At 50.8% G+C, this 25,273-nt stretch overlaps 9 protein-coding genes across 9 annotated transcripts; 6 read left to right on the forward strand and 3 right to left on the reverse strand.

Annotated features, from left to right (window-relative positions):
• Window positions 1–784: 784 nt before the first annotated feature.
• On the forward strand, window positions 785–1,426 carry A1O5_00055 (uncharacterized protein; the record flags this gene model as incomplete). Its single annotated transcript, XM_007740676.1, has 1 exon — window positions 785–1,426. The coding sequence occupies one exon, from the start codon at window positions 785–787 to the stop codon at window positions 1,424–1,426; it is 642 nt and encodes a 213-aa protein (XP_007738866.1).
• Window positions 1,427–3,541: 2,115 nt separating this feature from the next.
• Window positions 3,542–4,430, forward strand: A1O5_00056 (uncharacterized protein; the record flags this gene model as incomplete). The annotated part of the gene is made up of 2 exons (XM_007740677.1): window positions 3,542–3,719; window positions 3,778–4,430. 2 exons carry the CDS (start codon window positions 3,542–3,544, stop codon window positions 4,428–4,430), a joined length of 831 nt encoding a protein of 276 aa, XP_007738867.1.
• Window positions 4,431–5,516: 1,086 nt separating this feature from the next.
• A1O5_00057 (uncharacterized protein) lies at window positions 5,517–6,215 on the forward strand (the record flags this gene model as incomplete). Its single annotated transcript, XM_007740678.1, has 1 exon — window positions 5,517–6,215. The coding sequence occupies one exon, from the start codon at window positions 5,517–5,519 to the stop codon at window positions 6,213–6,215; it is 699 nt and encodes a 232-aa protein (XP_007738868.1).
• Window positions 6,216–6,558: 343 nt separating this feature from the next.
• A1O5_00058 (uncharacterized protein) lies at window positions 6,559–8,574 on the reverse strand (the record flags this gene model as incomplete). The annotated part of the gene is made up of 1 exon (XM_007740679.1): window positions 6,559–8,574. One exon carries the CDS (start codon window positions 8,572–8,574, stop codon window positions 6,559–6,561), a length of 2,016 nt encoding a protein of 671 aa, XP_007738869.1.
• A 759-nt stretch (window positions 8,575–9,333) lies between these two features.
• Window positions 9,334–10,696, forward strand: A1O5_00059 (eukaryotic peptide chain release factor subunit 1; the record flags this gene model as incomplete). The annotated part of the gene is made up of 2 exons (XM_007740680.1): window positions 9,334–9,454; window positions 9,513–10,696. 2 exons carry the CDS (start codon window positions 9,334–9,336, stop codon window positions 10,694–10,696), a joined length of 1,305 nt encoding a protein of 434 aa, XP_007738870.1.
• Window positions 10,697–11,658: 962 nt separating this feature from the next.
• Window positions 11,659–12,792, reverse strand: A1O5_00060 (uncharacterized protein; the record flags this gene model as incomplete). The annotated part of the gene is made up of 1 exon (XM_007740681.1): window positions 11,659–12,792. The coding sequence occupies one exon, from the start codon at window positions 12,790–12,792 to the stop codon at window positions 11,659–11,661; it is 1,134 nt and encodes a 377-aa protein (XP_007738871.1).
• Window positions 12,793–13,447: 655 nt separating this feature from the next.
• On the reverse strand, window positions 13,448–15,349 carry A1O5_00061 (xaa-Pro aminopeptidase; the record flags this gene model as incomplete). Its single annotated transcript, XM_007740682.1, has 2 exons — window positions 13,448–14,999; window positions 15,048–15,349. The coding sequence occupies 2 exons, from the start codon at window positions 15,347–15,349 to the stop codon at window positions 13,448–13,450; spliced, it is 1,854 nt and encodes a 617-aa protein (XP_007738872.1).
• A 762-nt stretch (window positions 15,350–16,111) lies between these two features.
• On the forward strand, window positions 16,112–19,204 carry A1O5_00062 (uncharacterized protein; the record flags this gene model as incomplete). The annotated part of the gene is made up of 2 exons (XM_007740683.1): window positions 16,112–16,311; window positions 16,369–19,204. The coding sequence occupies 2 exons, from the start codon at window positions 16,112–16,114 to the stop codon at window positions 19,202–19,204; spliced, it is 3,036 nt and encodes a 1,011-aa protein (XP_007738873.1).
• Window positions 19,205–19,643: 439 nt separating this feature from the next.
• On the forward strand, window positions 19,644–23,468 carry A1O5_00063 (uncharacterized protein; the record flags this gene model as incomplete). Its single annotated transcript, XM_007740684.1, has 1 exon — window positions 19,644–23,468. One exon carries the CDS (start codon window positions 19,644–19,646, stop codon window positions 23,466–23,468), a length of 3,825 nt encoding a protein of 1,274 aa, XP_007738874.1.
• Window positions 23,469–25,273: the final 1,805 nt, after the last annotated feature.

The following is a 25,273-nucleotide window of genomic DNA, read 5'->3' on the forward strand; positions in this document are numbered from 1 at the left end:
AAAAGGATCGAACCTTATCTTTCCCTTGAGTCCCCAGCATTGTCGTCCAAAGCATGTTCCCACGCTGTGCCCTAACTTCCATGGAAATGAGAATGTATGTATAGTGGTAGACACCCCCCCACAAACTCAGGCAAGCTACACATCTGGAAAACGAGCAAGAAAATACCCTGCTTGCGAATCACTTGTGGAGAGATCGTGATCTCTCAACACCATGCTTACAAAGGCATTAATTCTCCTGTGCGCACTGGGATATGTGTCGTCCTCCTTCGCTAAGAGCTCGCCATCGAACAATGGCTCATCAACCATATACTTCCCCCAGGCGGCCACCACTTCGGTATATTTCCCTCAAACAATGCTTCCATATCACAAGAATGCTTCGTATCCGTACTTAGGACAGGCTCCTTCTCGGGCTGCCTTTCCACACCCCCCCATCTCCAAACGGACTCAAGTGGATTGTGACACCTTTGGGCTGGGGCCAGGACGACTCGTCCCAGATTCTTGCCGCTGTCCGAAAATGCGGAATCAATGGGACCATTACACTACTAGCTCCGTATGTCTATGCGATTTCAAGGCGGATGCACATGAACTTCCAGAATGCGCGCTTGGAAATTTCTTGGTACCCTCTCATTCACGCCGGACTTGACTTACTGGATTGGCAATTCCTTCCGCGTTGAGTTTCAGAACCAGTCAACAGGGTGGATTGTTGAAGGCAACAACTTCGAAATCAATGGAGGAGGCTGGATGCAAGGTGGTGTCAATGGCAATGGACAGGCATGGATGACCCATGCAGCGGGCAAGAGCGGGGCATAGTAACCAATTTGGCCGTCCAATTGTCATTTCAATCTTCAACTCCTCCAATGTGACTGTGACCAACTTTTCCATTCGCCAGCCGATGTTCTGGAGTTTCTGGATTCAAGACTCGTACAACGTCGAAATCAGCAAGGTGTGTATCAATGATACCAACTCGGATCCCCACGGAAATTCTTCCAACTACGAAACGAACATTGATGGCCTCGATTCATTGAGAGTCGATCACCTTCTGGTAAGAGATTGGCAATTCCACGGCGGAGATGATTGTCTAGCTCCGAAAGGGAATACGACCAACATCGTCATCAACAATATGACTTGTGTCGGAGGCGGAATCGCGATCGGATCAATCGGCCAATACGTCGACTCGCCCGACTATATCTTCAACGTGACGGCCACAAACATCTCAGTCTCCCAAGACATTAATCCGCGCACTGGGGGAGCTGCAGTATCTGGTGGAGCTTACTTCAAATCTTGGGTAGGCAAAGAAGAGGGAGTACCTCCACAGGGTGGCGGCGGGGACACAGGAAAAAGTCTCCAATGTGACTTTCGCGGGACTGACGACTCACAACACGAGCCAAGCTGTCTACATCAACAAGTGCTACTTCAGGGTACCTGATCAGGCCCACTACTGCGATACCAGTACGCTCGAGTTTGAGAATATGCTGTTCACTGACGTCTCAGGTACCGTTAGCAGCAAAGTTGGAGTTGCCTTGAATTGTTCAGCCAAAGCACTTTGTTCGAATATTGATTTTAAAAATGTGCATTTGACTGATTCGGCTACAAATGCGACTGCCCATACAACTTGCGTGAATGATGCTCACCATCAGTGCAATTGGCGCCTGCGGTTGAGGCCCTTCTCCCAGCTTTGTACCTCGTATTTGCCGCCATAAAGTTAAGATCATTTGCTGACGAGGCTGAACTTGTAGCATTGTGCACGCTCTCGGCAAAGCTTCCCCAACACCGAACGTCTTACAGCCACGGAAAGGCCACAACATACGCGGTACCGCTGTCTGTTCCTCTTGCTCGCCGACTTTGAAGCTGTCTGAGGGCTAGTAAGGCGGTGGGGGCCTATCACTCGCCTTCCGTGACCTGATCGGTCAAGAACACGGAAAACTAACGCCGAAAATGCCCGCAAACCGATCGTGCGCAAAGCCATCGAGGGGTACGCCCGATTGGAACGCTGATCGCGCTCGCTAGCGCGTAGGAGCTTCTGAATCTTCCTGTCAGATGCTTCGAATTCCTCAAGAGCTGAGAGCTGTTGGCAGACAAGCAGACTAGACAAAGAACAAAAGCTGATCACCGAGATGTGAACCTCCATGGAAAAATATGGACAAGCAAGAGACGCATACTAGTAGGTACCTGGTACCCAGTACGGGGGATGGAACCCCATACCGGCATGCCTCTAAGGATCTGGCGCTATTACCATCATCACTAGTTACACCGAACGGGCAACGCTGCTTGTTAGTGGTGACGCCTTTTCCCAACAGGCCAGTCTATCCTACAACGAGTCCATTCAATTAATAGGACTATCGAGCGATCGACATAACATCTTCAACATTGGTCAGAATTTGCAATCTATTACTGCCAATACGGAGTACTCGAAGTCCGGAGACCCGCCGCTTCTTTCAAAAACACTTGCGAACTGGTGCTCACTGCTGAACTCCGATCTGTTACGCTCGAACCAACCATATGCCAATTTCTGAGATGTGAGACTGAATTTCCGCGGAAGGTCTTGAAGGTTGAACCGCCCAGCACCTCCTGCTTCGGCGTTTGCCTCATCTCTGTCAGATGCGGGCTGGAATCACACGGAGAGGAAAGCTGGGCAACCAGGGATGGCCACAAACCGCCGCGTCGAGAGTCTAGGCCTTTCAGCTTTTCTCATGGGGGAGAGCTCGTTTTAGCATTCGTCACTTAGCCCTTTCTTGGAGATTCTTGGTTGTCCTGTTTCCGCCAGCTGCGGATCATCCGCAACAGCCAACAAGCCACGCGTCGCTCCCCTGAAAAGCAACGACTGGTTCGGAGATCATTTTTCAGAGCTGCGCTTTACCTTCTTCGGCCCAACAGAGCGTTCCGGTCGACTTGGCTGTCAGATATAGCTTGGCGCCGAGGTTCACCGCATGCTTTCACGATCTTTGCTATGGCTTGCGGTGCTTGTCATGCATTGCCGTTGCTAATCTTATCTCGTCAGTACATATGTATGTATATAGGGGAGCCTGTCCGAAACTCCCCGTCACCGCTGGTGGTGAAAATCCCAAGATACAGACCCTGAAGGGCTTGGGAATTTTGCGGTGCAGCACGCCTTACTCGCACCCAGCGGCTGAATCACCATTATTGTTGCCTTGGCTGGAAAGGATGCATATTTACGAGGTGCTCCGTACCAAGCACGACGCTGAATCCAGTATCTCGCCGTGTGTTTCAGCAAAGCTGAAGCAGTCCGCTGCTGGAACAAGTAATTACTTGGCACCTCCCTATGTCTTCAGCAAGTCGGCTCTGAAAAGATGGGCTCCTCACATTGCTCGCGTCTATGGCCACATAAAAAAAGAATGCCTTTCCCCACATTGAGATGCTCATCAGACCACCACTCTCCCTCGCATCCGTTGAGTCTTTCCTTTACCAGCATCTCTATCACTGTTTGGTATTACAAGCCATTGCTTTATTATTATTATTATTATTTTTGGGCGCCACTGATTATTTCGTATCGTTTATTTGATTTAGAGCGTTATCTCCCGCTATGCTTTCTTCTATTCTCTTCCTTTCTGTCCTCTTTTCGACAGCCTGGAGCTGTCCAGAGCATGACAATTATCGTTCACATCCTCATCTTGGTCGAAGACAAGTCCGAGTCGACAAAGGCCGGGTGCCAAAAGACTGGAACTACGCTCTTTCTTTCGACTGGGCTACAATCAAGCCTGGTAAACTCGGACTTACTCCCCACCCCTTCCTCCCCCAGCCTTGCTGACGCTCTTGCAGAATACCACCTTTGTCAATCTGGCACACATCAATCGCCCATCAACATTGTCGAAAAGGAACTTTCTCAACATCACAAGCCTAGCTTTGAGGGGTTCGCAAAGGACGCCACTATTCCAGGCAACTTCTTCAACTGGGAGTTCGCGCCGGCCTGGACACCTCATCATCCGGAAGGAGTGGTCACCGCACTCCCTAGCATGAAATTCGATGACCAGGAGGTCTACATGATTGGATGGCACATCCACGCCCCCTCCGAACACCTTATCGCGGGCAAGCGGAGCCGTGCGGAAATCCATCTCGTTCATGTCACCGAGGAAGAGCACGAGGCCGCTGTCATTGGCATTCGGGTAGCCGTGGGTGATAGGGAATCCGCATTTCTCAAGCAGCTTGGTCCAATGATCCATTACAATGACACAGCGCAGCTCGAGGGCTTGCCCGTCAATATGCGTCTTGCTATCGATGAGGTCGGCGGTGTCGAAGAGTTTTGGACTTACAAGGGCAGCTTAACCACGCCGCCTTGTAGCGAGGGTTTGCGATGGTTCCTCCCCAAGCAGGAGCTGATTGTCAGTGAACAGCAGATGGTTGAGATCCTGGCTGCCAGTCGATTCTCCCATCGAGTCGAGCAACAGGTCTGGCTTCATGACGTCAACCTGTGATCACGAAAAATAGTGTGGCGTGTTATATGTATCTGCCAAAGGTGTACGGTCTGACTTGCTCGGAGAAAAGTTGTTGGAGGCTTTTACATCAGATACCGCAGAGCGTGGAGTTATGTTAATTGTCTATGTTTACTTTTTGTGTTTGGGGGAACGTGGGCTCTTTGTTGCCCTGTACACGGTCGCTACCGCAGCTTGCACATTCTTGGATAGATTTACTCCAAAACATTCTGGTCTCAAGCTGGGAGGAGCATTGTGTTTGTCTGAAACTGCTCAGACTTTGGCTCCATCGACCCGAAGCCTGATGATCGTATACACGTGGACAAGGATCCTGGGAGTTGAAACTGTATCTGGGGAAAGTATTTGTGACGTTGCTGTCCGCCGTCTGAAAAGGAATGGCTTCCCCGACTGCTCCGCCCTCATGTGAAATCAGTTGGTGCGTCTATCTTCTTTCGGTGTGACTCTTAAGAAGATATCTTCACGTTCTTCAACCTTCGAATAGGGTTTCTACATCTCTTACCGAACTATGCACAGCCTTGGATGTCACGTGGACAGCCTTCTTACATCTCTGGGATGATACATCTTGAAATTCGATTGGTCAGCCTTGTTTCGGCATCCACGACTCGGATATCGGACACGCAACGTCCCGATCGCCAATGTGTCTCGGTGTCTCAGGTTCCATCTACGACTTCCCCCCTTCGAAGCCGGTACAGGGCTCAGGATCAAGCATCGAAAGTGCTTAGAAATCCAAAGGAAATACCACCCGCCCGTTCGAAACCTTCTATTATCTCCCTCCAGCAAGAACTCGGTCTGGGGAATATAATGAAGGCCGCCCTAGATCAGGTCTTTGCAAGGGTATGCCGTCTCCCAGCTGTTCTAAAACTGCATTTACAAGCCCGTCCTCCACAAAACTCCTATATTCGCCCACTCGCTGTTTCGCAGAGACATATACATATACTAAGCCGTCGCTGTCGTTGTTCTTCGTCAATAAAGGTCTTTCAGCTGCAAAGCGCGGTGCAAGGGATGTTCTCGCCCTTGTTCTATTCCACCAACGCGATATCTTCAAAGCCAGCAACACCCCAAATCTCCATGGAACACCAAGGCGAAATCGCTCGCGTCCTCGACTACTGGTTCCCCCCTCCGTCACTCGACAGCAATCCAACAGAGAAATGGTTCCGGCCGCCCAATCCCGAAGTCGTCGACGCCGAGATTCGCACCCAGTTCTCGTCCCTCATTGAGCAGGCACGCAACGACTCTCTCGACTCCTGGTCCTCGACTCCGCTCGGCTCCCTCGCCCTGATTGTCCTACTCGACCAGTTTCCCCGGAACATATACCGCGGCTCAGGCCTCTCTTACTCCTCGGACGCAAAGGCACTGGATCTGGCCGTGATGTCGATCGCGCGTGAATTCGACCGCTCGCCCGAAGTGACTGCCCTCATGGCCATGTTTTTCTACATGCCGCTGATGCACGCCGAGACCCTGGTCCACCAGGTCGCTGGAATTTCTTTGTTCGAAAACCTGGCCGCTCGGTGCCTCGCGGGCTCTTCTTCCCCGTCGGCTTCGCTTCCCGTGTCTCCCGCAGCCGAGGAGGCGGCTAAGTTCGTGCAGGGTTCCTGCGAATTTGCAAAGGCGCACCGCGACGTCATTTTGCGGTTCGGGAGGTTCCCCAGTCGGAACGTGGCGCTGCGCAAGGAGAGCACACCTGAAGAAGTCGAGTTCTTGAGGCAGAATCCCGGCGGGTTCGTGGTCTCCGGGGCACAGTCCAAGTTGAATTCAAAGTCAAAGTAACACCACAACATGTGAAGCGTGGCGTTGGTTGATTCTTTCTTTAACAGGCTGCAAGTTGCTGTCTGATCCCGAAGCCCGTGCGTTGGCAATATTTGGGTGAGAACCTCATTACTCTGTATTCCGAAGGCATGCTTCATTGGCACCGAGGAAAGCTAGAGGCCAAGCGGCTCTTGGGAAAACAGGATTTGAGAGCGGAGGATATGCTCCCACTTTTGTGTATGTGTGTATTATTATCGATCATCTGATGAGACCCTCCCATGGCCTGAGAATATGTCTCGGCTCCATTGATTTATCTCTTCCATCTTTTCAACATCATCTCTTCTACCTCGTACAGGCCCCAAAATCAAACCGAAGCCCCAATCTTTTTCTTGGGCAGAATAGCAAATACAGTCCCTAACACCGCCAGGGAAATGCAAACAACCAGTAAAACCCAATCAAGGATCTTCTCTGCCAACCCGATCTCTTTGCCCTCGGAGCTGAAAATCACCAGATAAAAGCTGACAGGCAGTATGATGCAAATGGTAAAACACAAAGCCGAACCCATGAGGGCCATAATGCTGTCAAAGTCGGGAAATCCAATGGCGATGCCGAGTTGGATAACGTTGGCTATGATACCGATGAGACCCCGTGCAGCACGGTGCTTGAGTGACCGTTCACTGTATGCACGCGCCTTGGGATCCATCTGGCGAAGGTCGATGTAAAACTTTTTGTTGAGCGTGTCCATTACGGGCCGGTTTGAAAGCGGGATCTTGGTAATGGGGATGATCGCGATAAGAACGACAATGATGACAGATAGGGTGTGAGGGTAAGCAGTCGAGCGGAGGATGTTAGAGGTCACTTCATCCCGCACCTTGTCGCCAAACATGAGGTAACCGAGCACAGCCATAGACAAGTCGAGGCCGTAGGTGAAGAAGTAGGTGTACTTCAAAGCTCGCCCGTATTTATATGGATGTCGCATGTCCTTGTATATGGCCGGGAAGACGCTGTGACCTCCCCATGGCGCCATGAACAGACCCAGACTGAGCGGAACAGTTCTCCAATCTTCGGGGAATGCATATGTTTTGGCCACATCCCTCAAGGAACCAGGAGCTCGAGGTTTGATGAGGCCATCTGCAAAGACAATGATAATGATGCCAAGACAGCAGAAAATGCCGATGACGCTGGTGACACTCAGGGTTTTGAATGGAACAAAGTTCAATGGAATCAGGCCAATTGCAATAAGGACCTTCCATTCGGTCACAGAGACAGCAGGTATTAGAGAATTCATGCTGTCAGCAAACAGAATGATCAGGGCGACATTTGCGGCTGTCAACTCCAATATGAACAATGCTTCAACAAAGTGTCTGCCCCAAGTATCAAACGCCAAATAAGCGATGTCTCCGTAAGTAGTTGAGCCGGTGTTTGAGTCCAGGCATTTTGCCAACAGTGTAGCCGTGTACGAGGTACCGATGGCCGCAAGAGTCAAGAACGAGAGACCGATCACCCATCCAGAGTATCTGATACCCAGCGGGAGGGCCAGAATACCAACCCCAATCAAGACATTCGTCGAGTTGAAGACGGTCATGGGAACGGTTGACTCGCCTACTATCCGCTCCATGACCTCACCATCAGGTAGAATCTCCCGTTCAAGATGTCGATGAGGTTCTTCCTTGAATGCCTCAGGTTCTTCCCGTGCTCGCCTGCTAGCTTCCTCCTGTTCCATAATCAGGATAGATGCTCGGTGCCGAGCAGACGCTGTCAACTTGGAGGAGATACTCCCATAGCTTGTGCCCAACTCATGCGGGAGCAACGACCCTGGGACGAGAGAGCCTGTAGTGGATTTGAACGTTTGCCGACTCTCGACAGGTAGGAGAGCTGATTCTTCGGTCGGCTCCTGGTTGCCAGGAGCACGCTCATCGTAAACGGCAGAATCACTCTGACCCCCAAAATCGTAGTCTTGAAGCTGCTGTCTCAGAAGGGACCTGTTCGGGGCTGCTGTGCTCTGTTCAGGACTAGCTGGAGCCACCAGAGCTGCCTCCTGATCTGGTTCTGAGAGGCTTACTGAGTTCCTCCGCACTGGTGTGATCTCACGAAATCCTGCAGCTCTTTGGAACGACCTTGCAAATCTGTCGATACTGTTGGGTCCACCCATCTGCATGAAGTGGTCAATTCTCTTGCCAAAAGAAGATCTCCGCCGTAAGCCGCCGTGCTCTTCACCTTCCGCATGCATTGGAGGGATATAATGTACCGCAGGAGTGGACGAGGAGAGGGTGTTTTGCTGCTCATTTTCAGGCACAGATTCGAGGGAATCGAAGGAGGATGCGCGACCACGCTCGTAGACGTCCCAACTTGTGGGAGCCTGTCTGGCTTTCGCGCTCATGGTGGGCAAAGAGAAGGAGATCAAGAGGCGACAGATGGACGTTAAGGGTCTTGATTCACAAATCTGTCGAGTCAAAGCATGTCTTGAGAAGCTAGAGAGATGCTCGAGATACACAGTAAACGGACAAACGATCCACAAAGACCTCCGAGGCTCAGATAATAGTACAATGATTTCGTCAAGCAGGGGAATAGTTGAACCAAAGAGAAAGGGAAATTTTCCTTGGACCTTGAGGAATATGAACTCTACTCGGAATCATGAGCTAGTGGTAATAGATCATGGAAACAATCATTGTTAACCGACGATAACCAGCAGCGGCGAAACCCAAGGAAACTGGTTGTGATAGTCGAGTGGGCAAAGTGGAGCAGAATTGCAGCTTGGTGGCGGCGGGGGAAGTTTTCTGCTTGATAACGAAAATGGGAGAGCGCATCCACGTGACTTGCCCGTCTGATTGCACCAGCCGTGACTCGCAGCGCCTGGAAGAATTCCAGACTGCGCCCGCAGCGGTTGTGAGTTGTGGTAGCAGTACCTAATTAGTGCCAGCGCAGCACAGCCTACCGCCCACCGCCCACCACCCTTTCGACGAAGAAACCTCATAAAAGTATCGAACTCATTTCAACGCCACTGTGGTTTTCTCCCTCGTCATAGACTGAGATTTCCACACTCTCCTTCACCTTTGTCGCTGTTTTCCTTTCTTCATACACTGTTGCTTCCTCTTCCATCACCAGCAGGCCGTCTCTGCTCGGCCCCCCCGCCACAAAAATGAGCGCACCTCAACAGAACGAAGCAGAAAAGAACATCGAGATTTGGAAGGTCAAGAAACTCATCAAACGCCTCGAAGCCGCCAGAGGCAATGGCACCTCCATGATCTCCCTCATTATCCGTAAGTCACACCGCCTGAAGACCCTAGCTCTTGTGGCTCATTGCTAACTCGTGTATAGCACCAAAGGATCAGGTCTCTCGCGCTGCTAAAATGTTGGCTGAAGAATTCGGTACCGCCTCCAACATCAAGTCTCGAGTCAATCGTCTTTCCGTCCTTTCGGCCATCACTTCCACCCAGCAGCGCCTGAAGCTGTATTCCAAGGTCCCCCCAAATGGCTTGGTGGTATACTGCGGTGAAATTATCACCTCGGAGGGGAAAGAGAGAAAGATCAACATAGACTTTGAGCCTTTCAAGCCCATCAACACCTCTCTCTACCTCTGCGACAACAAATTTCACACCGAGGCCCTGAGCGAACTTCTCGAGTCTGACCAGAAGTTTGGCTTCATCGTCATGGATGGCAACGGCGCCCTTTTTGGAACCTTGAGTGGCAACACCAGAGAAGTCGTTCACAAATTCTCTGTTGATCTTCCAAAGAAGCATGGTCGAGGTGGTCAATCTGCTCTTCGTTTCGCTCGTCTTAGAGAAGAAAAGCGTCATAACTATGTGCGAAAAGTTGCAGAGTTGGCCGTCCAGAACTTCATCACAAACGACAAAGTCAACGTTGCCGGCCTCGTCCTTGCTGGATCAGCAGATTTCAAAAACGACTTGAATCAGTCCGACATGTTCGACGCACGTCTTCAAGCCAAGGTTATCAAGGTGGTTGATGTCTCTTACGGTGGTGAAAATGGGTTCAACCAAGCTATCGATCTTGCGTCCGAGACCCTAGGCAATGTCAAATTCATTCAAGAGAAGAAACTGATCGGCAAATACTTCGAGGAGATCAGTCAAGACAGCGGCCGCGTCTGCTACGGTGTAGAAGACACCTTGAAAGCCCTGGAACTAGGCGCGGCCGAGACCTTGATTGTCTACGAGAACCTCGACGTCACTCGCTGGGTTTTGAAGGCCTCGGATGGCTCTGAGAGGATCCTGCACACTACCAAGGCTCAAGAAGCCGACCGCGAACAGTTCATGGACAAAGATACTGGTCAAGAAATGGAAGTTGTCGACCAAGGTTCGTTCCTTGAATGGCTTGCCGAGAAGTACAAGGACTTTGGCGCCACCTTGGAGTTCGTTTCAGACCGCTCCAGCGAGGGTAATCAATTTGTGAAAGGATTTGGTGGTATTGGTGCCATTTTGCGCTACAAGGTCAACTTTGAACAGTTGGTTGACGCTGACGACGAAGACGAATTTTATGATGATTGACAATTCAACGACCTCGCAGTAGAGCGCGAGGAGCATCCATCTCCAGGCTTTGTTCAACAACAAGACAATTTTGTTGAAGGCAGCTTGACGGCAACTCCGCGCTCGCCTGGGCGTCCTAGTGACGCGACCCAGTCCCGGCAGCAAGGGACGCATTTAGATGATGCGGAGATCAATGGCAAGCCACAATTCACGCGACTAGACAACTTAGGTACCAGAGACAGTGCCTTCGCGCGCGCTGAGCGAGCAATGAAGCCGCCAGCAAGGCAGACCCTCGACTTACGCCACGGTAAGCCATCCTGTGCCATCTACTCGTGGAAAACTTAACATCTTTCTGACTCTTTGAGTGCTCACAGGACGTTCCAGCCTTCGGAACATGGTAATGGTCTGAATTGACGACGGCATTCCGGTTCAGAAGTCCCTGTCATCTTAAATGCCAGGCACACCTGTAAAAACTCCGATGAAGTTCCAGAGATGCAGGGACAGAATCTGATGTAAGCCCAATATTACAACCGATGCCTTCGACAGCCGCATATGTCGACAGACAAGCAAGGATTTCTGCTTGGATTGCCCAGAAAAGGGAATGCTGAGATGGATCTGAGATCCAAGAAGCTCTTGACCAACTCCCACAGCAAGAGAGCCCCAATACTCTTCGACGTTGACTCTATATTCGATTGAGCCAGTCATTCGTTGCAACATCAAGCTCAACTCTTGTTCAGTTCTTACCTGAGATTTGCTCGCAGTCACCATCTTCGCTGTGCCAGACGTCAGCGAGTTGCTTGCTCTATTTGACCAGGGAGAAGTCTAACATTCAGAGACCCAGGGGCATCTGCAACAGCACGTAGCTGACCTGGTCCACACAGACTTTGCTGTGTGCAAGCAAATTTGAGATAGTCACTCCCTTCCAAGACCTGCTCATAAGGTTTTCAATGCGATTTACTTCAGTCCGATTCAGTTCCGCTCCATCACCTCGACCTTTCTGCTTCGTCTTCTTGCTGGCCTCTAGGCAATTGGTCCATGAACCTCCCTAGATATCTCAATGTTTCAGTAAACTTGCGCAGTTCTTCAAGCATCTTCATGAGACTAGCTTCCCCTCGGTTGTTTTCCTGTCCATCCTGTGAATCGTCCCTAGCCTCCTCACACTCCACAAAGAACACATACTGCCAGATCCGCGTCCTGCTGGGCCGGGTGTCAATGCTCGTCAGATTAAAACCGTAACGTTTAAAGACCGCCAGTGCATCGGCCAGACTGCCCGGTTGGGAGTGGGATATTGTGAACGATATGAGGGACTTGTATCTTAAATCGTTAACAGGGTTACTGTGCAGAAAAAAAGACGCGTGAAAACTTTCAGACTGTATTTGGTGCTTCCGGTTCCGCACGATGAGGAATCTCGTCGTGTTCGACCCGGGCTCGTCCTCGATGTTCTCCGCTAAGCACAGTAGATGATGTTTTTCGCCGGCGAGTTTCGGGCTGATCGAAGCACTGATCCCGTCGGTGGCCTTGAGCTTGCTAGTCTGGGTCTGTGAGTGAGATTCGCGGGCCACCAGCTGAGCAGCGGCAGAGGTACTTCCCACGTCAATCCGCTCTACGATATCCGGAGGGAAATGTTTAGATAAATAACGGTGACATTGGCCCCAGACTTGTGGATGAGTGTAGAGGGTCCGGATTGCGCTCATCAACCCATCCTTGCCCTCGGCTAACTGTTCTGCGGCCCGTGAGGAAGCTGAGGCCCGCCCTGATGGAGGCGAGACGAACAAGCAGTGATGAACAGGAAGATAGTATTCCGCGCAGACTTCCAAGTCAGGGTAGAGCGTTGGGGAGTGGCCGCACCGGGCCAGCAAGTCGAGGACTTGGACAATGGACCCGTTGGTGCTGTTTTCGATCGGAGCGACGGCGAAGTCATAATGTATGGCCTGTTCAGATGACGGGATTGACTGAAGAGCCGAGAATATAGCCGAGAAGGAGGGGAGGGGGTGTAAAGAGACGACATGTCCAGACGAGGAGTTTTGAAAGACTTCAATGGCTGCTTGGTGGGAAAATGAAGCTTCGGGGCCCAGGTAGGCGATATTTAGAGTGGTGGAACGGTCATATTTCGCCATGTTGAATCCTTTCCTTTCTTCCTTGGTCGCCAGAAGGCGTCTTGGGTGGCAGTGGAGAGAGATGTTGTAAAATATACAAGATAAATTGATTTGTACGGTCAATTTCTCGGGCACGTGTCAGGCCAGTTTTGCATTTAGCCCAAAAAAGATCCCGCCGTGGAATTCTGTTAAGTGCCAATACGGGGAATCACTCGACCATGACGTGGCACTACCACAACACCCAAGAACACCTAGAGCACCTTGAGCACCCAAGAGCACCCAAGAGCACCTAAAAGATCTGCACGGATTGCGTCAACGAGGGATGTGTGAGTGCAGGCTGCTCGCTTGGTCGAAGCCCACGGGCATAAGGGGAAGGGAAGCAGGAGAGTGAGATGGTTGCCATATGACAGACAACCTCGTAGGAGTGGCCAAACCCTGTCTTTCTCTACTGGCTATGGGTAGCCTTTGATTCTATTATCATATCCATACCATCTTTCTAGTCCAAGCCCCTTTTCTCTGCTCCTCCTCCAATGACACTCGCCCAGAGAAGTGCTCAATGAAAACGAATACAGCATAGCATGAGGTTGTTAAAATCTTCAGGCCTGCACAAGACGTCCTCACTTTCCCTCGTCGGTTCAATGCCTTCAAACCTGATGCAGACGCAATCTCTCTTGCATCAAATCGGGGCAGTCTCCCTCCTCAACCACTTCGTGGTTCTCTCGTCCTTGTCAAAAAACCCACTGGTCTTCTCCCACACCTCCTCATGATACGCATTCAACCACGCTCTCTCCTCCGGGTCCAAGAGACTTGGATCAATCAATTTCCTGCACATGGGCACCATAGTCACATGTTCAAACCCGATCCAGGGCTTATCTCCAAACTTGTGATTCGTCTTGGCCTCACAAGCCATGATCATGTTCTCGATCCGGATCCCGAAGTTGCCGTCTTCATAATATCCTGGCTCGTCGGAGATGACGTTGCCGATACTAAGCGAGACTTCCGAATATGCGGCGCGCGTGCCAATTCCAATAGGGCCTTCGTGGACGTTGAGGTAGGAACCCACTCCATGACCAGTGCCGTGCCGGTAGTCAAGTCCCTCACGCCACAGATGTTGGCGAGCGAACGCGTCGATGGCGAATCCTGTCGTGCCTTTGGGAAAGACGGCGCGGTCTAGAGCAATGACCCCTTTGAGCACCAAAGTGTATGCTTTGATCTCCATATCACTTGGGGTACCGAAATGTAAAGTCCTCGTCGTGTCGGTGGTGCCATCGAGGTATTGAGCCCCAGAATCACACAGGTATACAGCTCTTACATCAATTGTTGAACAATTCCCCCTCTCGGGCGAGTAGTGTATCACGGCGGCGTTGGGTCCTGTAGCTGAAATAGTGTCAAAAGATAGCCCAACGAAATGCTCCCCTTTTGACCTGATCGCCTCGAGCTTGTCAGCCGCCTGGACTTCGTCAACCCATGATCCATTGTGTAGTTCTCCTTCCAGCCAGGCAAAGTATTCACTAAGCGCAGCACCATCGCGGATGTGGCATTGTCGCATCCCCTCAAGTTCAGTGGGATTCTTGATAGCCTTCGCGTCTGCGATAGGACTTCGAGACTCTTCAACCTTGTCTTCGCCACCCAAGCCAAGATATAGCGCCCAAGACGATTTATTGGAGAGCAGAAGTCTATTAGGATGGGATTTAGTGACTCCGTTGGTCTGAAATTCAATGGCTGCTGTTTCGGCGATGCTCGTGAGATCAGAAAAGAGGTCGTCGTAAGATTTGATTTCCACTGCTCCTTCGAGGTGCTCTCTCACTTCCGACCCGATCTTGGCCGAGTCGATATACAGCGTAGCCGAGTTTGGTGTAACAGCTGCGTAGGAGAAGAACACAGGGTTATATGGGATATCACTTCCGCGGAGATTGAAAAGCCAAGCGACCTCGTCAAGCATCGAGACAACCATTCCAACAGCCTTCTTCTTCTTCAACTCTTTGCGAAGATCATCGAGTTTCTGTTGGTAAGGCTTTCCAGCATACTTTTCGGAGAGGACAATAACTCTCTCTGCCGGCCTGGGTGGCCTGTCATTCCAGATGTTATCAACGAGGTTCTCCGAGACCCCGACCAGTGTAGCATGTGACTTCTTTTTCAATGTCTCACTTAGTTTGCGAGCATCTGAAGCTGTAATTACGGTGGGATCGACGCCGACTGTTTTGCCGCCCTCTGCCTGCTCTGTAGTCCTAATCTCAGCTCAGTCTTGCACAAGTCAACGGAGATGATGATCGCACCATTCCTGCCACGTGGGGACGTCTTCCATGCCCTGCTTCAACAACAGCCAGTTTTCATCGAGCTGCTTCGAAGCCTGATTGAAATAGCGTCCATCTGTCGACAGAGCTGCTTTCTCGAGGGTAATAACGGCCGTGCCAGCGGACCCAGTGAAACCAGAGATGTATGCCCTCCTTGCGTCGCAAGGTGCAATGTATTCTGACTGGTGACTGTCTTCCGAAGGCACAATGTAGACATCAAGTTTATGTTCCCGCATGCGATCGCGCAGCTGCGACAAACGCTTTGTGGTGTCCACCTTTTCCATGTCGACCCTTCGTAACGAGCTTGAGAAGGAGAAAGACCGAACTGATTGTGAGGGCGAGAGTGTAGAAGCGAGAGTCTGCGAGCGAGGCGACGTGGGACGCAGCAACGACGGGAGACGCAGGAACGACCAGCGCATTGAAAGCCAGACCCTGTGAAGGTAGGAAGATACAGATACGGCTATCTCAAACTCAGCTCATGTGCCATGTTGCTAGATTCGTTTGTTGGTGACATGGCTGGACTGCAGCGGCCCAACTGGGCAAGCATGCCGAACTGATCATTTGCTGGCAAGGCTGCAGCCTTGTGGTTGTCCGCCAACCCACGTCTTTTACAGGTCTTTTTCACAAGTCGCTTCCAAATCACTCCCCCACCGCACTAAGCTTCATGTTGATATCCTGGGCGTTTGGAAAAAGTCAGAAATCCACCATAATTATGCGCCGTCTGCTTCTCCAAATTTCTTGAGATCGATTGTGCCTGCTCAAGTCATGTTGGAATCGTATGACACGCTGCAAATCTCCACGCAAAGCTTCTACCGGATCAGCTGTTAACCTCGGGCGTGAATCTCTGATTTTCCTCCATTTATCCAGGCCTTGGACCAGCCGCACCTTCCACGATTGAGGCTTCCAAGACCAAGGCCTAATTTTCCGGCAAAGGCCGCATTCCACGTACTTGGATCCTGGTCAACGCATCCTTGCCGCTTCATCAAGGACCAGGACCTCCTCTGCTTGGAGCAGAATGTGCTGTTTGAACCTGTCTCATAGAGACCATGGAGCAGCTGATAGTCGAGCTTCATAAGCCTGCTAATCAGTCGTCCCCAGAGCGCGTAAATGAGATACAGAAGCAGATCCAGCGGCTCCAGCGTGAGAAGTCAGCATGGCAACTAGCTCTGGACCTTCTTCATCATGGAGAAGCTACCATACGATTCTATGGTGCCTTGACCTTGACTATCAAGATCAACGCCGACTGGTAAGTATCTAGGATTTCGTCTGTTTTCGCGTCACCAAAGCCGCTAAGGAATGTCAGGGACCATGATGGTATGGGGAAGGATGAATACATGAGAAGCTCCCTGCTTGAAGCGCTAGTGGGCAATTACATACGTTTAGTGAATCTGCCAGATTCAAATTTCGTTCTCCAAAAGCTCGGTTCAACCCTCATCACCTTCTTTGCCAGACGAGATTCAGGCTGGAACCTTCCATTCAGACAGATCTTGGCATCTTTCCTCAGCAAGAACTATGCCTCTGAAGAAAATCTACCGGGCATGGACCAGCTGTTGGAAGCCTGCAATAATTGTTCCAACAACGAGCTTAAGGGAGTTCTCATGGTCGCTACAATTATGGCAGAGGACCTGAGCAGTCGCTCTTCCAGCTCTCTAGACGAAGGAAGACTTGATGATCGTGTGGCTGCTAACTGTCTCGATGTATGGCTTCTATTGAGGTATTGTATAAAGCGCACGATTGGCCAATCGCATACAACACTAGCGCTGGAACAGATACGAATCAATTCTGGAGATATACTCCAGCTGGTTATGAAAGCGATGCCTTATTGGGCCAGCATGATCAAGTACGCAGAGATTGCTCAAGCGCGTCGAAGTGAAGGAATCGCCAGAGACTGCATCGCGACGACAATCAACTATCTTGAGGAAGAAACGTATACAGGACCAGTGCTTCAAATGCTCATAGCCCTGGAGAACTCTTCAGCAAAACTTCTTCGAGAGGCTCTACCAAACTTCCCGGCTAGCATTGCCAATTCTCCCAAGGTAAGAGGGATGGTAGATCTTCTTCTTCAGGGCGACTTCATTACCGACGGTGTCCTTTATGTTGATTTACTCGAGTCAATCATGAGTCACATAGACATCACCAAACCCGATTTCCTACACAATCATCGATACAACGAGGTGGTCCGAACTCTACAACGACTTCTCTGTTGCGAAGGGGTGGCCGTCATTGAGGATCCAGTGTGCCAAATTGTCTTGGAGAAGATTAGTGAAATTGTCGAGGGCTACGCTGACTGGGAAGACGTGAACGATCCGGCCCAAGGGTTTCTCAAGGTTTTGACAGCCAATGCATGCGAGGCCTGTCTCCTTAAGATCAGAATCCCCTCTGAACAAATGTCCAGCGAGACCCACGCCTGGGACACCGATGACCGAGCAAAATTTCAAGACTTTCGTTACGATGTGCAGGACTTTTTCCAGTCGGCTTTTACTGTTCTTGGGAACGCATTAATTGAGGAAATTGTCAAGAGCATCCTTGGGCAGAGTCCATCGCTGGACTGGAGCGCCTTTGAAGCCGGAACGTTCAGTCTGATCGCATTCTCCGACACCATGTCATCCGACCCTGACACATACGATGTCCTTATTACCACGATCCTGGAGAGCCAAGCATGGAGCTATCTACTTCAGACCGCTAACAATGTTCCAGATCGGGCGTTGCGGACTGCCATTAGATTCATCGCCGAAAACGTGGCATACCTTCAACGACATCCAGACAGACTGGTCTCAATCCTGAATTTCCTCTTCTCCTCGCTGCATTTACAAGCGTCAACGTCTGCTGCCTCTCGGGCAATATACAACCTATGCGACTCTCACAGAAGAATGCTTAGAGAAGGACTGCCACAGTTCATGGACTCTTTAGCTTCCATAGAGGACATTGGCGAGACAGAAAGACACCGGATATACGCTGCTGTTGCCGCCATCATTCAAGCATTACCGGCCGAAGAAGCCAAAGTCCAGCCATTGTCACAGCTTCTTGGGCCCATTGGCCACGCACTAACGACCCTGAACGGCAACAATGTCGATAAGAGCGACATCTTGAGAGGCTGCATTGACATCATGCAGACCCTTGCCTCAATAGGCAAAGGCTTGCGTTCCCCGGCAGATGTACCAGTGGACTTAGAAGCCGCGGGCATGGGCTCTTCAGAATTTTGGACGAGTGGCCCTGGTGCCCTCATCCAGCAGAATGTGCTTGTCATGTACCACGCCACCATGCAGAAAGTCCAATCTTGTGTTGACAATGTGTTTGTCGACGCCTGCTGCGACTTCATCAAATCTGGGTTCACGGAAGAGCACCCATCCCCCTTTAAGTTTACAGACTCGATCGGCCTCGAGCTAGTTAGTCAGTTCATCAATCTCGAGAATCCAAGCATCGACAACGCAATGGCTTGCGCCTCCAGTTTTCTAGCTTCTGTAAGCCCGCAGAATCTTCAGGCTAGCGTCAGCGGCCTTTTGTATGCAGTCATTTCCAATCAGCAGCACGTTCTGTCAACACACCAGGAAGCAAGGCAACTCCCAAATAACAATTTCCCTTCCAGTTCACTTGAATTTTTAAGCCGCTTGCTCACGAAATGGCCTGCAATGTGGTTTAGTATGCAAGACAGTCAAGAAACAGCGGCCGTATCGGTGGAGTTGGGCTTGATTGTCATGACAGACTCAGACACGCTTCCGCGTCGTTCAGCGGCAGGATTCTTCGCGGCCTTCGCAGAGGCCAGTGGGTCGGAGACTGGGCTTGACAGCGAAGCGAGTGCGCGGATTAAAGGTGTACTTCAAACATCTGGACCACGGATTCTCTCACTTGTGCTCCGTCTCCTAGGGGGAGAATGTGCCCGGTCTGAAATCGACAGCCTGACCGAAACACTCAAGAGATTCGTGCAGAAACAATTCATGATGAGCAAAGCGGTGCTCAGGGCAGCAGTCAAGCAGGAGTCCGGGGTCATGAGCGATAAGGCCCTCAATGCTACGACGTTGGAACAACGCAACCGGTTTGTGGCGCAGGTCGAGGCATTACGAGGCGCCAGGAAGACGGGTGACATTGTGAAGGACTTCTGGATTGCATGCCGGGGAAGCGGATTTGGATATATCGCTTGACCCTAAGCTTTCTGATCGAGGAGGCGTAGAATCTTTGAGATGAAGAATTCAAGCGTTAAGGATCAGTGCTCACAGGGGCTTTCAAACCGTTGCTTGATTCCTCTGCAGTATGGAGCAGTAAATGCCTCCCTGGTACCTCCTAGCTGCTCTAGTTCGCTAGGTACACACTTGTACTTGTTTGTACTTGTGCTCGGCTCGCCGTAGTAGGCGGATGAATGCGGCCACCAGCCCGATTGGAGGAATGAGAAGCCTTGACCGGGGTCTCCAACTTCCAACTTCCCTCACAAAGCGCGATTCGTCTTCATCTCACTCCCCATTGCGACTAAACTCCTCGTCAACATTGTTTCACTTAAGTCTCTGCTGGGGTCAATGCCTCTTTCCCTTTGCATCTGACGAAAGATGCCACTCCCTTGCACCAATCTCTGCAGCTTCCGTCAGCATGAGCGGTAACAACCCTTATGCCATCAATGGCGGATACGGGGGCCTTCGCCAGTCCAACGACTCCAATCCGTATGCCTCCACGAATGCTTCCAACACTGTTTCCGGCAGTCGCTATGCGGACCCGTACCTAAACCAGCAGAATAATGGTTCCTCTCCATCCGTGAACAGTTTCGCACCTCAGGAGCGCAGGCGCAGATCAAATCCATATGACCAGCGCGATCGAGAGTCCCCGAGCCCGCTGCCGTCAGCACGGGCAGGATCGGGAGGGACGAGTGTCGCTGGAGGCTATGGGGGAATGCCACGGGCGAGATATGGGGATGCCGCTGCTCCGCGGAATGAGTACGACTATGGAAGAGCAAAGGAACCCCAAGAGTTCGAACAGAGGCAGCCCACACCCTCATTCCGGGAAAGGGAGAGGGCTTACAACAACGAGGGTCAGAGAGCGTACAATGAGAGTAGGAGCCGAGATGGCAGAGAGATGCGAGGACAGATGCCTCCGCCGTCCACGATCGCTTCGAAACCGAGTCACTCCGGTATGAGCCAACAAACGTCCACAAATGGTTACACGGCACCCCAGAACTACCCTTCTCAGCCTCCTCCAGACAATCCTAACCGACATTACTCCCCCCGCCGTCCAGTAAAGAGCATGGAGGAAATCCTCCGTCATATACAATCAAATTGGAAAGATATGGAGGGTGACGATTGCGTCCCTGTCAAGATGGCCCTCAGGCTTATGGATCCTAGTTCGTTGGGCCTTGCCGATAAAGAGGGGGACTTCGCAAACACACACGTTGACCTACAAAAGTGTTTAAAGACAGTCGTCAATGAGCATTATGCCGACTTCAATAGCGCAGTCGGCACTTATCACAAAATCCAGAACGCCATTCGGGATAGTCAAAGTCGTGTGAGACAATTGAAAGTCGGCTTGATGAATGTAAAGGACGGCATGCTAAGCACTCGGCCGGAACTGAGGACGCTAGCCGAGCAAAGCGGTGAGCTTGACGATATGCTCATCACCTTGAGCAAAATCGAGTCTTTCAAACTCATTCCTGCGAAGCTCGAAGAGAAAATCAGTGAGAAGAAATTCCTCGGGGCCGTCGACATCTTGATGGATAGTCTCAAAAATATTACGAAGAGTGAGTTTGACGGTATTGGTGCCATCTCCGATCTTCGAAGCTATTTCGCCAATCAGGAGAGCACCTTGTTGGATATCCTCATTGAGGAGTTGCACGACCATCTCTATCTAAGAAGCCCCTATTGTAAAGACAGGTGGAAAGGCAAGAAAGCCAATGGGGAAGATAGAGATCCAAAGGACAATATGATGGCCATGGGCGTCAATGCTTGGGATCGCCCGTTCAACCATTACTTGAATAATGTTGATCTCTCGACGCCTATGGTGGAAGATCCAGCGAAGAACCCCGAAACCGACACCTTCTACTATATACACATGATCATCGAATCACTCAACAAACTGGGTCAGCTTGGGGAGGCTGTTTCGAGAATCGAGCAGAGAATGCCAATCGAGCTGTACAAGGTCGCCGAGAAAACTAACCACGACATAGACGCCAAATATCCTAGCCGTCTGAGAGCTCAATTCAGCAAAACAAATCGAAAGGCATACTCGTTGCAAATGAGCGATGGGAGGGCACAAGTGCTGTCTGACTTTCTCTGGACCTTGTATTCCAAATTCGAAGCGATTGCCGAGAGTCATCGGGTGCTTCACGAGGTTATTGGAGGTATCGCAGTGAGGGAGAAGGCTGCAAAGCCTGAAAAATATACCACTGGATTCAAGGAGCTGTGGAAATTGTATCAGATGGAGATGCGGTCGGTATTGCACGACTATTTGGCGACAGATGGCGACCACACGACTTTGCGATCTGGATTGACTAGTACGACCAGCACCGACATCTTTGCCCGGCCCCAGCGCGATAAGAACAAGAAAATGTTCCGGCTTTCTGAAATGGATCAGAAATCAGAGTCCATGAAAGCTGAAGAGGACGAATTGAACGAGATTCTCAAGAGCTCAGTACCTGGTTTGGTCAGCAAATCCCGTGCAAGAGATGGATCCGATCTGGTTTCAGACCGCACTGGGCAGGATAGTACTGTTGCGGGACATAAGTTGTTGGTTGAGCCAGGCGTCTTCAACATGACCATCTTGCTACCTCCATCGTTGACATTCTTGCAACGTCTGAAAGATATTGTACCTTCAACGGCACATATTCCCATGAGCACGTTGACAACTTTCCTCGACGACTTCCTCATCAACGTGTTTCATCCCCAGCTCGAAGAAGCAGTCACTGAACTCTGCACGCAAGCCATGATTGACCTAGAAGCGTTCTCAGAAGACTCACAATGGTCGAAGCATTCACCGCATCCGATCTTCAAAGGTACAGTGTCCTTCATGGCACTGATCCGTGCATTCTCAGGCATGCTGAGCTCGATTCCACAAGATCAAATGTTCACTCAACTCATCATCGACCAGCTGGTCACGTATTATGACAAGTGTTACGGCTTCTATAAGGCTTTGGTGAGTCGTGTGGCGTCTTCAGATCCGAACCAAAGTGGCTCCACCACATTGTCAACCAAAACGGCAGCCTCGCTTGCAGCATCCGGCGAGGTCCACGATGCTGCACTAGAGCTGCTGAAATACGACAAATCTAGCAGCGAGGGCGTGTCCCGATCCAGCCTGATCACCAAGGAGGTACAGACTCTCCTTTCTGCAATGAAGACAAACCCGCTCTCCGCCTACGACATCATCTCAGACCCCAAATCAGTCCACCAACTCTCTTTGCTCTACAACAGTATGCAATGGTTAGGCGCCGCTCTGGTACAAATCCGCAACGTCGAGACCAGCACACATACAGGACTCTCGCATGCAAGGAGCGGATCGCAAGGCAGGAGCGTCCGGCGATGGACATTGATCACCAGTCTGCGCAGTGGCAGTTCCAGTAAAACGCCCGCCAACCCTGGCGCAGCAGCCCCGGTTTTCTTACCTCTCACGTCCGAAACTGCAATTCCTTTCGACACTGTTGTGGCCTCCTTCCGCTCACTGGCTCAGACATGCCTATTGACTCTCCACATCGATGTCAGGTGTGGTATCGTTCATCAATTATCCCGGACTTTACGAGGGCCTGACTACGCCAACAGCCCAGCCTCCCCGCCCGACAACCGGGATTCTGCGGGTACTCCGCGTCTCGATTCAGGACTCTACCCTTATGTTCTACCCTCTCTGCCGTCCTCGGCGTCCCCGTTAGTCCTCGAACTCAACAACGATCTCATTGCCTTCGACTCGAACATTGCATCATTCCTCAGCGCGCGGGAGAGGAATTTCATCCTCAAGGGGCTATCGCAGCTCGTAGATCGCTATCTTGTGGCCGCCGCTGATGTGATTGGGGTAATGAATATGAATGGAGCAGAGAGGATCAGGATCGACACAATGGTCGTACAGCAGAATTTGAGAGCCATACTTGCAAATACGACGGATAAGCGAAGGAGTTGGTCCGACAATACCAAGGACCAAAATGGCCTTGGCATCTCAAACGTAGAGGATTCAAGGGATGGCGATGAAGATGATGGTCTCCTCATTTCCTCAAGTCGATACTTCGACCTCTTTCTCACCGGACCAGATTCGATCCTACAATACGTCCGGGAATGCAAATCCCAGAAGAAGGAAGTAGGATACACCTACGATGAGTTGCGTACACTTGTCGAGCTGTGCTTCAGCGCGAAACTGAGAGGGGACGATCGAGAGGAGGCTGTTAGGGCAAGGAAAGGGTTGCAAGATGCACTGTTGGGGTTAGGCGAGGGTATGTGGGATAGCTAAGGGGATTTGCTGCTCAGCTTGGTGGTACAGTTGTCGAAATTTGCTGCTCGGATTCTGGTTTGACGATCCTGATTTGGAGGGATGGAGATGATGTTTCAATATAGCAAAGTTGTCAGGTGTAGCCTTGTAGGCCTCATGTGGTTGACCTCGGGTAAAATTGATGAGATGATCAAAGGAGCAGACGATGATCCCCCTGCGTTTCTTTGTTTTCTTCTATCCCTTGCTGGTCCAATACTACGGGACCGTGTTTCGTGGCACATTGAGTTGCGAGGATTGCAATAGATTGATCAATAGTAGCTTCGTCACCTCTATTAGCGTTTTGTCCCGAACTATGGCAAGCCGATCATTAATAAGGCATTTCGCAAAGAAGTAATTGCTACAGATAGGGAGAAATTCGAACTGTCGTTTACCTTCTTTGAGGCTTCAAAAGCTGCTCGTGGCATTAGCACAACCGCGAAGAAACGGCAACAGGGGGACGGCTGGGCCTATGTAATTCTCAAAGGCTTGAGAGTTGAAACAGCAGAGCGTACAAGCATGGCCTTTGACGTACCTAAACCAATGTTTATGGATAAATTGTCTTGATTATAACTTTTCTTTGTTTTATTTTTATTTCCAAGGTCGGTTGCTGTGGGGGGCCGACGTAGAGCTTTGAGAATGAAGACAAGGACTCCTCGGATTCCTGAGCGACCTCAACTGTTTGAGAGACATCATCTTCTCTCCACTGAAAGGTAAATTGGAGTTTTTGTGGTTCGTATCCAAAGGCCGCAGTCTCAGATGTCGCCAAGTACAAGATTCATGTTGCATTTCAAATAAGGAATGTTGCAATATACCCACAAAGCCGATCAGCATAGAAAGTGTGAACTCAGTCCAAAAACTAAGAACATGATATGTTTCTTTCGAGTTTCAGTTTCTAGTCTGACGCTTTCAACCATATGAACAAGCTATTGAGATCTGAGACAACCCGACAGCGCGATGAGGCATTGCAAGATGAAGAACCAGTGACATCGTCTTAGAATGAAGGGAGAGGACCGTACGGTGTCTGCAACGCGTGCAAATATCGAGGAAGGTCTTCGCGATATAGCGCTGCCAAAGGGGGGATCTGTCAGAGCCAGAGGACGAGGTGTCAATATCTGCATGCGAATACAGAAGCATTAGACTTAGCAGTGATCTGGCGAGAGTACTGCGCTTCAGGATTTTCAAAGCGGTCGCTGCGAACCTTGGAGGATCCAATCTACTTGTATATAGTTTGAAAATGCCGCACCATTCTCCGGCAAGAACCATTGGTGCCATTGCTAAAACCGTCCTCCGTAATAGCACGGCATCAACGGCGAGTGATTCTCCAACTATGGGCCTCCTGAGTCGACGGATCTCGCTCCCGTGATAGACACAGAAAGGCTGACCAGTGGAGCACACCTTTGTTTCCCTTCCGCGAAAAATGCCACTCGGAGGAAATATCCGGGCTCGTCCAAGGCGACAATTTGCCACACTCCTGGATGATAGTGGTCTGGTGGAATTTTTGGTCCACCGCGATATTTCTCACCGTGTCGACTCCTGCACCATGCTCACTGTGCAGTCAGGCAGGTGGATCGCAATTGGAAGCAAGTCTAATGAACATCACCCTGTTACAGCCGCCATCAGGATGGACGTGGTGAAAGCCGGGTTCACACCGTCATTCCAAATCTTAGAAAGTCGGCTTCGCCTAGGGCTAGCTTTCATCAGCGAATTGACAGGGAGGGAGTTGTTTCTCGCCAACTAATTGGAGAACCTGGCTGTGAGTTCTGGGCCACGGACACAAAGTCCAGACG

Source organism: Cladophialophora psammophila (genome assembly GCF_000585535.1).
Source record: "Cladophialophora psammophila CBS 110553 chromosome Unknown aczJe-supercont1.1, whole genome shotgun sequence".
Taxonomy (NCBI): Eukaryota; Fungi; Ascomycota; class Eurotiomycetes; order Chaetothyriales; family Herpotrichiellaceae; genus Cladophialophora; species Cladophialophora psammophila.